At 60.6% G+C, this 14,195-nt stretch overlaps 1 protein-coding gene across 1 annotated transcript in view; it reads right to left on the reverse strand.

The window, feature by feature from the left end:
- The window catches only part of Mgat5b (alpha-1,6-mannosylglycoprotein 6-beta-N-acetylglucosaminyltransferase B), a 56,929-nt gene that overhangs the window by 17,286 nt on the left and 25,448 nt on the right, over positions 1 to 14,195 (reverse strand). The window contains exons 5-8 of the mRNA XM_048796659.1: positions 13,747 to 13,820; positions 12,640 to 12,810; positions 11,820 to 11,984; positions 11,026 to 11,195 (exon numbers count right to left, since the gene is read on the reverse strand). Of these exons, the coding sequence (XP_048652616.1) occupies positions 11,026 to 11,195; positions 11,820 to 11,984; positions 12,640 to 12,810; positions 13,747 to 13,820 (580 nt within the window). The remainder of the gene's footprint in view (positions 1 to 11,025; positions 11,196 to 11,819; positions 11,985 to 12,639; positions 12,811 to 13,746; positions 13,821 to 14,195) is intronic.

Consider the following 14,195-nt stretch of genomic DNA (forward strand, 5'->3'; position numbering starts at 1 on the left):
GGGGCCAGGAATCCACAGGCTGAGTTCTGATGCTGGAGCTCCCCCGTGGACCTGCTGGTGGCCTTGCCTGGACACCGAGTCCTCGGGTGTCCGCCTCCACTTCTATGACATGTTGCTCAGACAAACCTCCCCGGTCTCTTCTAAGCCAAAAATTCTCTGGCTTTCTCTCTCTCTGTGCCTTTGGTCTAGGCTAGAAATAATCTCTCCAGGTAGCGCTCAAAGTCGGGAACAAAACATTCCCTCTCTCTCTCTCTCTCTCTCCCTCTCTCTCTCTCTCTCTCTCTCTTCCTCTCTCTGTGTGGGAAGGACCTAATTAAAACGAATTCCTACAAAGCGCTCCAAGATCTTTGGCTCCAGTGCTAAAGCGCACACAGGGATCCTCAGCTTCTGTGGACGCATCTGCTTTCTGGGAAGGCACGGCAGGGGCGGCCCGGGACGCTTCCGTCTCCCCAGGCACCTGCTGGCCCTCTGAGCCCATCCAGTGCCCACCTCCCTCCTGAGCATCGTGGGCACTGCCTCCCTCGCGTGGCCCCACTCCCCTCCCCGCGAGCACCAGGGGCAGAAGGAGCCAGAGATTTAACTGGACACCTAATGAGCTGCCTCGGGACGCAGAGGTTAGGACCGCTAATGAGGAAGGAATGACATTCTCCCACGGGTTTTCTTCTCCTGCTCAGGATGGGCTGATCCTCCCCTGCCCAACAGGAGCTTCCTGCTGCCATCAAGATGGGCCCACCCTTGGCTCTCTCTGCTCCTGCAAAGGCAGTGTCCTTGGACACCCCCACAAGCCCCAGTGCCTCAGAGGGTCCTGCCAAGGAGAGCCAGACCCCTGGAGCAAGGGGCTCAGAGCAGATGGGAGCACATCCAACCACCCCTGGGCCACAGTGACCACAGGACAGAGGGGGAGACCAGGGCAGGTGTCTCCCCACCCCCGCGGCCACGACGGGGACCTTGCCCAAGGCTGGACAGCTCCTGGTGCCAGGCTGGCCCCAGGCCATCTCCGTGCTCCCAGGGGGGGGCCTGATATCAAGTTTCCTTCAGATCCTGGTGGAGCTCATTTCCTGGGGCTCTGATGCGTCCATCTAGTCCCACACACCTCTGTGCAGAGGCCCTGGAGGGCAGAGGACGGGCAGGACTCCACTCCCAGGCCCAGCAAAACAAACCTCGCATGAAATGTGGGCTGAAAGGAGAGATGCGAAGCCTCGTGTCCCTGAGGGGACGGCGAGGGCTCTGAGTCCTTCCCAAAAAGGCCGAGCACAGCAGAGAGCAGTCTGGCCTCCAGGAGGCTGCCTCCCTTTTATCAAAGCCCCTTTGTGGTTTGAGGGTCAGTTCTGAGGCCCAAGCAGAAGGGTGGGGCCCTCCAGGCCCACTCTGCCCAGCGTCCCCCTCACCAGCCTCCTCTGTCCCCATTTGACAAGACCCTCTCCAGGTGCACAGGGTTCTCCTGCCTCAGAACCCCGAAGCCTGCTCCAGGGAAGAACCCCAACCTCAGCCTCTTGGAAGCAGTGCCCCATGGCACCCCATCTGGCCCCCAGGCCACCCCACCCGCCTGAGTGCGCAGACCCTGCCCACAGCCGGGGTTTCATTAACTGTGTTTTCCTTTGCAGCCACCTGCTCACTGAGGGGACCAGAGCAGGGCTGGGGAGGGAGGTGACGGCCGCCTCAGGACACAGGTTTGAGGGCAGATGGTGCGGCTTCTCCAGGGTCCTGACGTACACACAACCGATCCTCTCCAGGGCAGCAGGGCAGGGAGGCCGGGGATCCTGTGTCCCTCCTGGACCCCAAGGGAGAATGAGGGGCTGGGACCAGGGCAGCCCCACCCCAGATTCCTGGGGAAACACTGAAGTCATCCAGCCCCTGGCAAACACCCCCTCCTGAGCCAGGTGCCCAGGCAGGGAGGCGGGTGGAGCCGTCAAGTGCCCAAGCTCCCTGGCCCCAGGTGCCTCCAAACAGTGGACCAGGCCAAATGCCCACCTCCGCCCCCCGCCCCCACAGCAGGACAAAAGTGGAGAGAGGAGGGGGCTGGGATTCCCTGTCAATCAGTCGCTCCCCTGCCTGCCCGGCTCCTCCCATGGGGACGCTAGTCACAGGTGCTCGGCCCAGGAAGGAGCCGGCGCTTCTCTCCCTTTTCCTATCGCATGGACTTAAACATCCGAAAATATTCCAAGCATCCAGAAGATAAAACAAAGTCTATAAGGAGCTGAAGCACCACACTCCCCAGCCTCCGCCCGCCCGCTTGGCATCCCATCCCACTTGGTTGAATCGTGTTGTTTGTTTTGTTGTTTTAGCGTGACCCAGGACAAGCCGGGCGCAGGCGGGTGTGTTTCAGAGCATGTCTCCTCCCCTCCTCGTCCCCCCATTTCCAGAAAATGCTCCCCTCCCCATCAAAATAAAATGGAAACCATCAGAGGGAGCGCCCTGTCGCCAGCCCCCCACTCCGTGCCCACCAGCACCCACACCCCTGGTCTCCTCCCTCTCTCCTGGCCATCCCGGGAGGAGGCTGCCTCCTCAGCACCCAACTTCTCCCCACTTCTGTCTCCTTCACGCCCTCATTTAAACCTGCTGACAACTCTCCCACCTTGAAAAATAGGCCAGCCTCGGTGACGCCCACGTGTCTCCCTAACGCTGCTGACGCCCTATCCCAGTACCCACGAACCTGGCCTCACACAGTAACAGGTGAGGTCCAGGTGAGGTCACCCGGGGACCCCTCATCTAGTGTGACCATGTCCACATACAAAGAGGAAACTCGGACCCAGGACGCGCAGGGGCAAGAGAAGTGGAGACGCAGAAAGACGGCCATCTCCAAGCCTGAGAGGGCCACAGACGGAGAGTGGGGCCTGCAGGGGACTCTGCCTCCCAGCCTCAGCAGGAGCCCAGCCTGCCCACGCCTGGACTCGCACTCTGGCCTCCAGAGCTGTGAGCTGGTCGGCTTCTGCAGTTTAAGCCCCCACCTGGGGCACTGTGAGCCACAGCCCGGGGGGAGACTCTTGCCCCTCCTGGGACCCCCCCTCCCCACCCCCCGAAGCACCTGCTCTCAGTAGCTGTTTCCCAGCAGGCCCTCCACAGCCGCTGAGTCTGTGACCTTTGCCCCCACGACTCAATCAATGGCTCTTTCTAGGGTCCACAATGATTTCCTTGTGGCCAGATTTCTTGGACACTTCTGTCTCCTTGCTTGACTTTATTTTATTTTTTATTTGGTACCAGAGGTTTAACCCAGGGGTGCTCACCTACCCACTGAGCCACATCCCCAGCCCCTTCTAAAACCTATGTTATCTAGAGACAGGGTCTCACTGGGTTGCTCAGTACTTCACTAACTTGCTGAGGCTGGCCTTGAACCCGAGATCTTCCTGCTTCAGCCTCCCAAGCCACTGGATTACAGGTGTGGCCACCGTGCCCAGCACCTTGCTGGACTTTATTTTTTTAATATATTTAGTTGTCGATGACCCTTTACTTAATTTATTTATTCATACATAGTGCTGCGAATCGAGCCCATGCCAGGCAAGTGCTGTATCACTGGGCCACAGCCCCAGGCCCTGGCTTGACTTTGAAGGAGTGTGGGGCATCTCTGGCCACCCTGTCCTTTCTGAAGCACCCTCTCTGGCCACGGTGTCCCACCCCTCTGCTTTGCCCCTTGGCCTCTGCCTCTCGGCCTGGGAGTGCGGGGTTCTCCAGTCTCTGCTCTCCAGCCTCCCTGCCACTCGGCCGTGCATCCACACTTGGGTTCAGCTTCCAAGGTTCCCTCTGCACTCCACACCTCCCAGCTGCTGCCACAGGCGCTGCCAATCGTATGCCTGAAGCTACTCAAGGTCTTTCCTACGAGCCCCCAAACTCAGTGCTTCTCTTCCGCCCCCATCCCTGTTGGTCCATTTTCTGTTGCTATAACTAAATACCACAGACTGGATGATCATAGAAAGAAGAGAGGTTTATCTAGCTCACAGTTCTGGAAACTGGAAGTTTAAGAGCGGGCGGATGGCATCTCCTTGGCACCCATCAGGGGCCTGACATCACAGAGGAGGGCTTCATGTGACAGGAGAAGGCAAATGTGCTAATGGGCCTCTCTTCCTCGGATACACCATCCCCCCCGGGCCCTACCCTCAGGTTCTCACCTCTCCTAGCCACCTCCTGTTACAGTTCCTATCTGGAATGTCCCTGAAAAGCTCCCGTGTCTAAGGCAAGGCTCCCAGAGCAGCAAGTCCAGAGGCGGGAGGCGGGGCTCTGATGCCACCATTAGACAGGAGCCCTGACCTCCGCGCGGAGTCCTCGGTGTGGTGGAGCACCCCACTGACAGCTGAGTGCAGTGCTGGGAGGTGGGACCTCGCTGGAGGAAGCCGGCACTGGGGACAGTCCAGGTCCCTTCCCCGCCCTGACCCTCTTTCGGGGACACTCCCCTCCACCACGCCCTTCCAGTTTGAGGTCCCACCTCGCCTCAGGCGCAGAGTGATGGCACCGGCTAGCCATGGTGAAACTGGGAGCCACAGTAAACCTCTGCTCCTTCCAGGAGTGCACGTCGGGTATCTGGCCACAGAGACGAGAGCCCACCAAGACACTGCCCAGAGGTCCAGCTCCAAATGCCGTCAGCACAGAACTCTGGAGACCAGGTCCCCAGCACATGAGGTCCAGGGACACCTGGACACCACAGCACCCCAGAGACAGGCTCCTCCCCCGCGGCTGGCTGGAGCTGCCCACTGGAGTCTGGTCCTGCTCAGGTCCAGCTGGGCCGCTCTGCCCCGGCTCGGAGGGCTCCGACGGGCTGGAGTCGGTCACAGCCAGGTCTGACCAGGCGCAAACCCCAAGGCTGCTGCCTCCGGCTAGTCCAGCTGTACTGCCCAGGGGAACAAGATGTGGTCCCCACTGCGGTCATCCCTGGGGACCCTGCCGGGTACTTCCCTTGAACAAACATCCCTGGCTGGGGACCTGCTCCCAGCCTGGCCCCACACTTGGCAGGCCAGGGTCCCCTCCTGGTCCTCGTGTTTCAACATTCTCCTCTGAGGCTCCCATCATGGGCCAGTTTAGCCAACTAATTTTCCACTAAACCCAATTTCACTCATGGATGGAGGAAGAGCCGTCGTTTTTCCTCGTGCCATGTACGATTAATGACGCTTGAAATTATGCAGATAAAATTGATGAGCACAGCTGATTCTCTGCCAGCGGGAAGGGAAGGCTGCCCAGGGACGGGGACATTCGCCACCACCACGGGCAGGCAGCGGGTGGGCGGGGCGCTGGCCGGCACCTCCCTCGGGGGCATGTCTGGCGTCCCTGTCCCCCGCAGAGGGCATCTGCCTGCAAGCCACCGGGTCCCCCGCGGCCCCCCGCAGCGAAGCCACGGACTCACTGCAGTGAGCCGCTTAATTAAAACACCAGGACACGGCGACAGAGGACGGCCCGGTCCAGCCTTGGTGCTGAGTCAGTGGCCGCGACATCTGGCGTGTGCCTGGCGTGTGCGTCTGTGAAACTACGACAAGGGTACAAGCCGGTCTTTGTCCGGCCGCCCTCCCACACGGGTCATGGCCAGCCAAGGGCGACGCCGCGGTCACAGAAGCTGTCACAGAAGCTGAGATGGGGAATTCAGAGGACCTTTGCCTCCGCTGACCTACTATCAAGCAGCCTGCGCTGCTCCAGACGCTCCCAGGCTGCCAGCCGGCCCTGCTCCCCCTCCCTGCAGGCCCCAGGGGTGACCGCGTCCAGGCTCAGTGTTACCAGCTTGTCCGGGGATCCCCGCCTCCCAGGCACAGCTGAAGTCCCCACCCTAGTTCCGAGTGCGGCCCTCTTTGGGGGTCAGTCTTCACAGCCCTATTCCTGCTGAAATCAGAGCCTGGGGCCAGTGTCTGCCCAGCAGGGGAAGTCTGGATACCGGCCTGCATACAGGGAAGCCCGGCAGAGATGAGGACAGAGGTCTGGGTGGGGCAAGGCACACCAGAGAGTGCCAGATGACCACCAGGAGCCAGGAGAGAGCCTGGTGCACACCCTACCCCAGAGCCTCAGACGGAGGCAGCCCTGCCGACCCCTGGACCTCACACTCCTGGCCTCCAGAGGGTGAGAGGACCCCCACTTTGCTGTCTTCGTTACAGCAGCCCCAGGAAGTCCACACCGCTCCTGCTGAATTCACATCTCCCATTCCAGGAGAGGCCCACATCAGGGAGGTCAGGCTGGCCCTGGCAGAGAACTGAGGCCTTCACAGCTTAGCCTCTACGCTGGCCTCACCTCTGCCTCCCTCCCTCAACTGCAGGGTCCAATACGCCCCCCTTTACAAATAAAGAAGGGAGAAGAGCACCCTACATTCAAGAGGGCGTGGCACCAAGCACACTGCAGGCCACCAGGTTCCCTCCCCACCCCCAGGAAGGTCACAAGAGGCCCCACCTATCTGGCCACCTCCAAGGGGCCTCCCTGGCCCACCCCCTGCACTCACCTCACCCTAGTGCTCCCGGCTCCTGCCACCAAGGGTGTCCTGGGAGCCTCAGGGGTGCAGAGGCTGAAGGAGGAATCCTCATACCCTCCAAATCTTCTAGACCTGAGCCCCACCCGGGCTCTAGTGCCACCCCGCAGGCCCCACACCAGGGACACTCAGGACAGTCCTTTTGCGCCAGTCAGTGCAGACCCATTGGTATTCCACAAGGTGCCAAGCCCACAGCCACCAGGTGGTGTACTGGGGGAGACCACTGAGCTTTGGCCCTCCCCAACTCTTGGTGCTCACTGTAATCCCCTGGGGGGCATTAAGAAACTGACCCCCCATCCAAATCTCTTAATGGAGGGGCCCGACCTGGCTGTGCCCGAGGCTCTCGGGCATCCTGCTGCAGCCAGGCTCAGAGCCCATCTGATGATCTCCTAGACCTACCTGGGGAATTCTCCTGGGGAAGGCGGATTTGTTTTTATTTTTAACAGCTTTTAGTTGTTTGTCAACCGTATCTGGTAATAGATTCAGGAAGCACCTTCCTAAGGATATCCCCCGTGGGGGCTGAGCCGTTTACACCACTCGGTCCTGTCTGAGCAAGATGCTCCCTCCCACCCGCGGAGGACCTCAGGTCAGGGCATCGCACAGCCTTGGGTGAGTCAGAGAGGGGCCCGCTCCCTGGAGAGCCTGCCTCTGGGACTTGAGGTCAGCAGGAGTCTGTCAAGAAGTGAAGGCTTAGAGAAAGGATCCGGCTCTCTGTGGGCTGCGGGGAAGGGGGAGCATGTGCATGTGTGTGCATGTGTGTGCATGTGTGTGCAGGGGGTGTGGAGAGGCCCACTGTGTGCATCTGAAGAGCAGGCATTTGCACAGGCATGCACGTGTGTGTGCTGCTGAGGCAGCCTGAGCATGTGCCCTGTGTGGAGGGACGTGTGCGTGGGCATGTGTGTGTGCATACATGTGTACACGCATGTGCAACATGAGTCGTGACAGGGATGGCAGCAGGGGGCATCTCCCAATCCTGGCCTATTCACCAGGGCCTCCAAGTGAAGCCACCCCATGGTCACTGCTCAGGCACTGGGATGGGCAATGTGGCCACTCCAGGCCCCAGGGAGCAGCCAGAGGGCTGGCAGAGCTCTGGGCAGGTGAGGGCTTGGGGTGGAGGTTGAGGGAGAAGCCCCCGCAGGCTGCGAGGGACCACTGGGGTAAACGTCTGCCCTCGCGGACTCCTGAGGACGACGGTCCCCTGGATGTTGTGCGGGCTGCCAGGAGCAGGCAGGAGAAGCTCCCCGTGTCCTCCAGGGGTCAGTAACCAAAGCACACTCCAGCCTCTGGCCCAGGCCCTGCCCAGTCAGACTTTGCTGGGCAGCACTTCCTCCAACCTGCGGACAGCGCGGGGCGGGGGCCTGACAGACCGATGCTCCCCACTCACCGGGGCTTTGGTGTGGCTGAGCCTGGGACAAGGCGCTCCAGACGCCCTCGGGAGTCCCGCTGCATCTCAGGGTCTCTGAGGACCCATGAGAGCTTTGCCCACTGCTCTGCCTGAGGCAGGTCTGGCTCCCTTAGCCAAGGCCACGGCTCCCTGACCGGGCCCCTTTCCTCTCCCTCCTCCTCCCCACCCTCTGACTTTCCTGCAGGAGCCTCCAGGCTGGGGAAAGGTCTCCTTTTCATTCTTTGCAAACGTGGACTACCTTGGCGGCCTCTGCTCCACGGACAGCCTGTGCACCCCCTGAGCTCTCTGCCTGGAGGGAGCAGGGGTGGGCAGAGCGCCGCCTGTGGCAGTGGGCGCTGACGGGAGGCAGTCAGGCACACCTCTGCTCTGAAGTGGCCTGTGCCACATGAACTGCAGGACCCATCAATAAGATGCCACGGAGGGCGAGACCCCAGTGAGGGGCGCGCTGTTCACCTTGCCCAGAGCAGAAGCTTGCCTGTTTCAGCACCAGCACTCGGGGACAGCTCCCCAGCTGGCTCCTTGCCTAGGGGCTTGGTGGCCTTCACCAGCAGAGGCTGCAGTGGGCGCCTCCTCCTCCACAGCCTGCCGCCCGCTGTGATTCCCGCGGGCCTGCCCCACCCCCACTCACTTCTTCCTCTCTCTTGAGCCTCTTGGAGACAAGCACATAACCTAAAAATAACTCTGGCGTGTGGCCTCAGGCCTCAGGGATAAGAACCTCCCAACCACTAGTTCATTGAGTGGCCTCCTCAAAACACACCCGGGCCCAGCCTCCTCTCCGAATTCAACGCGACTGCTCCATGGGAAGTCCACCTGGGTTCCTGGCAGAGCCCAGGGTGGGTACGAACTGCCGAGGCTGAACAGCTGCCCCCAACAGGAGCTCCCAGGGCCCTAGTGACCTGAGATGGCTGATGGCTTTGTCCCCATTCAAAGTCTCCTCTGTGCCACGGAGCATTAGCACTAGAGACTTTTCAGAAGAAAGTGACATCTAGAAACACACATCACCAAGATGGAAGGCAGGCTCGGAGAGGAATCTCATTCCTGCTAGGAAACCACCTGAGAATAAGTTAATGGGTTCACAGAGAAAACTGGATTCACACTCGAAGGACACCGGGGCCTGCCTTCCTTAGGCCCTGGGGCAAAACTAGAGATCCCATCCAAAAGTCAACGGGAAGGAAGAATGGAGCCCACCCAGCACAAAATCGCTAACGTGAAGAGAAACCGTGGTGACGTGGACCATGTCACAGCTAAGCACTTCGGCCCCTTGGAGGGAAAGACGCAGAAGGAAATTTAAGAGATGTGCACAGATTAGATTTTCTAACACACGTACAACTCACATGGATTTATACCTGGGATGGAGAACCCCTCCAGCTCCATGAGAAGACGGACCCGGCAGGAAGAGTCAGACCAGGAGGCCACGTTTCCTACCAACAAGAAGCAACAGCCGAGCCTGGATGGGACGCTTGTGGCTGTCAGGAAATGCCAGGACGGGACATCGCGTGCATGCTACCCTCACCTAGCAAGTCTGATCACCCTAAGAACGGGGCCTGGGGCCAACAGGTGGCACTGCCAGGTGACAGAGTCACCGTGGAAACCAGTTTGGTATATTCTCATAAAGTTGAATTTTCATGCACCCTAAACCCCCGCTGGAGGGGGGAAACTGTGCATCTAAGTCTAGACCCCAGAGAAACTGCCTCAATAGAAGGGTCTGTCTCTCAGATCTGTCCTTGGACGGTTGAACTAGAACACACTGTGGGTTCAGCACCGGCTTTCAGGCGGCTCCCAGCCTGGAGTGGGCTCTTCAATGACCTGAGAAACCCTTACACAGGTGCCCCAAGTGACATGGACATGAGTGAGCATCGCAGCATACACCGTTCAAGCCAATTTGGGCTTTTTGTTTTGTTTTGTTTTGTTGTTTTGGTACCAGGGATTGAACCCACGGCTCTTAACCACCGAGTCACATTGCCTGCCCTTTTTATTTTTTGTTTTTGAAACAGGGCTTTGCTAAGTTGCCAAGGTTGGCCTCAAACTTGCAATCCTCCTGCCTCCATCTCTAGAGTTGCTAGAATTACATGTGTGCACCCCAGCACCTGGCTCAGACCGATTTTTAAAGCAAGAAAAAATGTTCACAGACAGCAAATACTGACGAATAATTATGGCACAGTCACACTGTGGAATATTACACAGCAGTGGAAATGACTGGAAAACAGTCACGTGCAACAGCACGGATAAGTCCGACGTAACCACGGGTGAAAAGACAGGCCTCGGAGGCCAGGACAGTAGGTGCCACTGTCACACAGCTCAGAACCAGACCAAACCTGAACCACACGTCGTTTATAGACACACACCTATGGGAAAACTCTTTTTGAAAAAAAAAAGGCAAAGTATAATCACAAAATTCAAGCCATGGGTTTCCTCTGGGGGAGGTGGAGGAATGGGAGGTGGGATCCAGGGCCTCGCAAGCCTCTCCATCTTGAGGAGGACAGCGACACCAAGGAGGTCAGCTTATCCCTGGTGTCCTCACGTATCCCACGTACTTTCATAGGTAACCTCCGTCTTCCCTCTTTGCTGCACGCGCGTGCGCGCGCACACACACACACACACACACTCACACTCACAATCTTTAGCTCCACCCTCTCCCCAAGCACCAGGAACTCCATCTCTGACAGATGGTAGGAGAGGGACCCCAGAGACTCAGCAGCGGAGAGAGAGTGGGCACCACCCAGCCACCCTAGCACCCACCCTCCAGGTGGCCCAGCCCCCACAGTAGGCCCAGGAAGGAATCTGGTTCCAGAAGAGAAAGCCCCCAGGGTGTGCCCGGCCCACCAATGGCAGGCACCAGGGACCCATCTGCATGACGAGGCTCAGCCCCGAGAGCCGATTTTGTCAGGCCCTGAATGCAAACACTGCCCCCCACCACAGGTCAGAGATGGAGACTGGACACCGTTAGAACCGTGCTGTGCAAACACACTTCCTGGGTGCATCCCACGCGTGGCTGGACGTCAGCAGGGAGGGGAAGCAGGGGGCAGATGAGCGGGCCAGTGGGGAACTGGGGACGCCAGTACCTGACCGAGCAGGAACCACCCAGGATCCGGGGGCCGTGGGGCCTGCGGTGGAGCCGTGGCTCCTGGGATGGTCCTCCTGGGTCCCTTCCTGGCCCCAGCCCAGGGCAGTGGCTGTCCCCAGCACTCACCTCTGCAGCTCCTTCAGGGAGACCGTGACCCGCAGGCTGTGGCCCAGGATGTAGAGAGCAGCCAGGATGTCCGCCCACTGCACCATCTCCCCCAGAGGCCCGCCCTTCAGCACCCGCGGGCTGAAGACGTCCCCGGACTCCTCGGTCAGGAAGCCAATGTGGACGAGAATCTGGGTCAGCGGGACGCAAGAGTTCAGTGGAAGGGCAGCAGACCTCTGCCCTCCCCCCGCCCCCACTTCACCAGCTGGGGGACCAGTGCAGCAGACACTGTCCCCAGGTTGGGCACTTTGGGAGGCCAAGGTCACCACGCCAGGTATTGGGGATGTCAGGAGTTATGTTCCAGACAGACATATGTAAAGACAGACAAGAGACAGTTCGGGCAATGAGAGGGACTCAGACAAATAAACAGGGGAGACGGAGTCATGGAATTCTCCAGTATATGCATGGATGGACAGACAGGTGGATGGACAGACGGGTGGATGGACGGATGAACGGACGGGACCACAATCTCCCCCCAGACTTTTATTCCAAAACTTCCAGGCAGAAGCCATGACTTTTCTGCCTGATCGGAACAAGTTGTCTGCAGAACTCAGGGCGCTCCTCGGGCCCTGTGCCGCCCAGCTCCACAGACGGCGAAGGGCCTCTCCTGCACCCATCCTGGCCCGGCCATCCCTGCCTCCCTCGCTATGGATCCGGTGCAAGGAAGCCCCCTGCACTTCTCGGAGGGCCTGCCCTGTGCCTGCCCCGAGGCTGTGGGCCCTGAGCACCACCTGAGCCCTGGGAGGATGGCAGACCTGCTTCTGGTCCCTCCAGACGTCCCCCAGCTTCTGTGCCAGGCGCTGGGCAGCCGTCGCCCACTGGGCCGTGAGCCGCTTGGTCCTCTTCTTCATGAAGATCAGGGACTCCTTCCCACTGCCCATCAGCTCCAGGAGGTGCGACAGGTTGCTCCGGAACACTGCCTAGAGGTGGGTCCCGACCTCAGCTCTCCCAGCCCCGACCTGCAGCCAGCCCCGCCCCCGCCACACTGGGGACAGGGACTGTCACCTCTTGTGAGGCTAGGGTCTGCTCCGGCTTCTCTTGTCCTTTCCAAGGGGCCCACCAGCCCCCAAAGCCGAGGAGCTGGCTCTCACCCCCCACACGGACCCCCAGCCAGGCTGGCGTGTCCCGGCTCAGCTCCCAGCTGGGACCCTGCCTAGGGGGCCGCTGCGAGGAGGCCGTGAGGGCAGTGGCCAGAGTCGGGGCAGGGCTGCCCTTCACCAGGTGCATTAAAGCCCTTAACTTTAAGCCTAAGACTCGTCCTTGTTAGATGCGAGCACAGAAGGACGGCCAGGAGATTTAGGAACAAGGAAAGTGTCTGCACCCAGAAGGCCCTCAGCAAATGACAGCTATTATCACTCTTATCCCCGCCCCTTAAGGGGGCACCTGCAGGGACCCTGCCTGTCCCTGAAAACAGCTTCACTGAGCAGCACCCCAGGGCTAGGAGGGACACTGTCTGACTGACCTCCCATCAGTCCACCTCCTGACACAGCCCGATTCCACCCGGGCAGGGCTGAGGTCTCTCCCACTGCCCCGAGACTGTCCAGCCTGGGAGACATCCCCCACCTCCAGGCCTACCTGGACTCTGGGAAGGGGCTTGGGGGCCGTCTGAGCCGACGTCTGGTTTCTCCAGGGCAGCGGGGGACAGAACCACTCGACCTCACTGAGGTAGATGAGGAAGGAGCACTCGGTGCCGTCCACCCCAAAGAAGGCGTAGCAGGGGTCAGAGGTCCAGCGGGCACGCATCCACTGTGGAGGGGGCCAAGTCTGAGCAGGTGGCGTCACCAGCCCTGGCCCCTGCAGGCTCCCCAGGGACCCCAGGTCTCCCAGGACGGGGCCCATGAAGTGTGTCCTTCCCTAGAGACACAGCAAGGAAGGGCAGAGACCTGGCCATCTGTCCTGGCCACCAAAGTCCCCAGAGGAGGCAGGGCCAGGACCCCCATCCCCTAGGCCTCAGCAGAGGAAGACCCTGGGGGAGCAGGTGGGTCAGGATACGCAGGGACCAAGTCCTGGGGGAAAGCCAGGAGGGGCAGCAGCACAGGCCAGACCTGTCCTTCATGCCTCAGGCCCTTGTCACAGGGCAAGTGGCCTGGGCAAGGTCCAGGGAAGGACGCCCCCAGTGGTCCTCCAGGAAGGGGTTTGCAACACCACGCCCACCCCTCCAAAGCAGCGAGGAGGCTTTACAGCTGTGACCGTGACCGGCTCCCCGCAGGGACAGGCACACAGCCAGAGGTGGCCCTGAGGGGGCGGGAGGGACGCTAGGCCAGGGGAACTGGGGACGCCAGTACCTGACCGAGCAGAAACCACCCAGGATCCGGGGTACTTTCATAGGTAACCTCCGTCAGGAGGGTGGGGACAGAGCGGCCAGTCCCACTCCTTCTCCCAGCTGTTAGGCATTAGGCTGCCGATGGCCCACATTTAGTAGCTCTTTTACCAGGAGAAAATGCTGGAGCCCCTCGGGGGACATCCTGGGGAGCCTGGGTTGGTGGCCATGCAGAGTCCAGCAGAGACACCGTTTCCCTGGGGTCAGCTTCAGCCAGCTGTGCCTGGGACAGAGCCGCAGGCTGGGCAGAGAGGCCCTAGCTGGTGAACAGCCCCGCCAGGTCAGACTGCCAGGGCTAGGCTGGGACAGCCCCGGGGCCACCCTCCAGCCGCGCTCCCACCCCCCTCAGCGCCAGGGCTCACCTCCACCTTTCCAGAGCAGTCAGGGAACTTGGGGTCACTGGGCGCCTCGCACTGGTCCCGCCGACCTTCAGACACTGTAAGGAGAGGTCAGCATGCTGAGGACAGGGGTCCAGGGAGGAGCCAAGGGTGGGGGGGATAGGATGGTCTTCGATGGGACAGGGCAGCGGTGGCCCACCTCCACCACCCACCTGAGTTTTCTCGCCTGAAAGGCCAGGAGCTCAGTGGCCTGACGGGGTCCCCAGGAGCTGCCCTCCTCCACCCCCAGCCAGCTGGAAGAGGTGGCCGGAGCCCACGAGGAGCCCGGAGCAGCAAGGCTTCAAGCGCCCACAGCGCGGCCCTGCCCTTTCGGAGGAGGGCAGGGATAGGCCTGCAGCCCCTGTAGGGGGGAGTGGAGGGGCCTGGGACCCTCCCCAGATGCCCCCTCTCTGGGAGCTGTCGAGCCCAGGGGC

This window comes from Marmota marmota, unplaced genomic scaffold, assembly GCF_001458135.2.
Source record: "Marmota marmota marmota unplaced genomic scaffold, marMar, whole genome shotgun sequence".
In the NCBI taxonomy this organism is placed as follows: domain Eukaryota; kingdom Metazoa; phylum Chordata; class Mammalia; order Rodentia; family Sciuridae; genus Marmota; species Marmota marmota.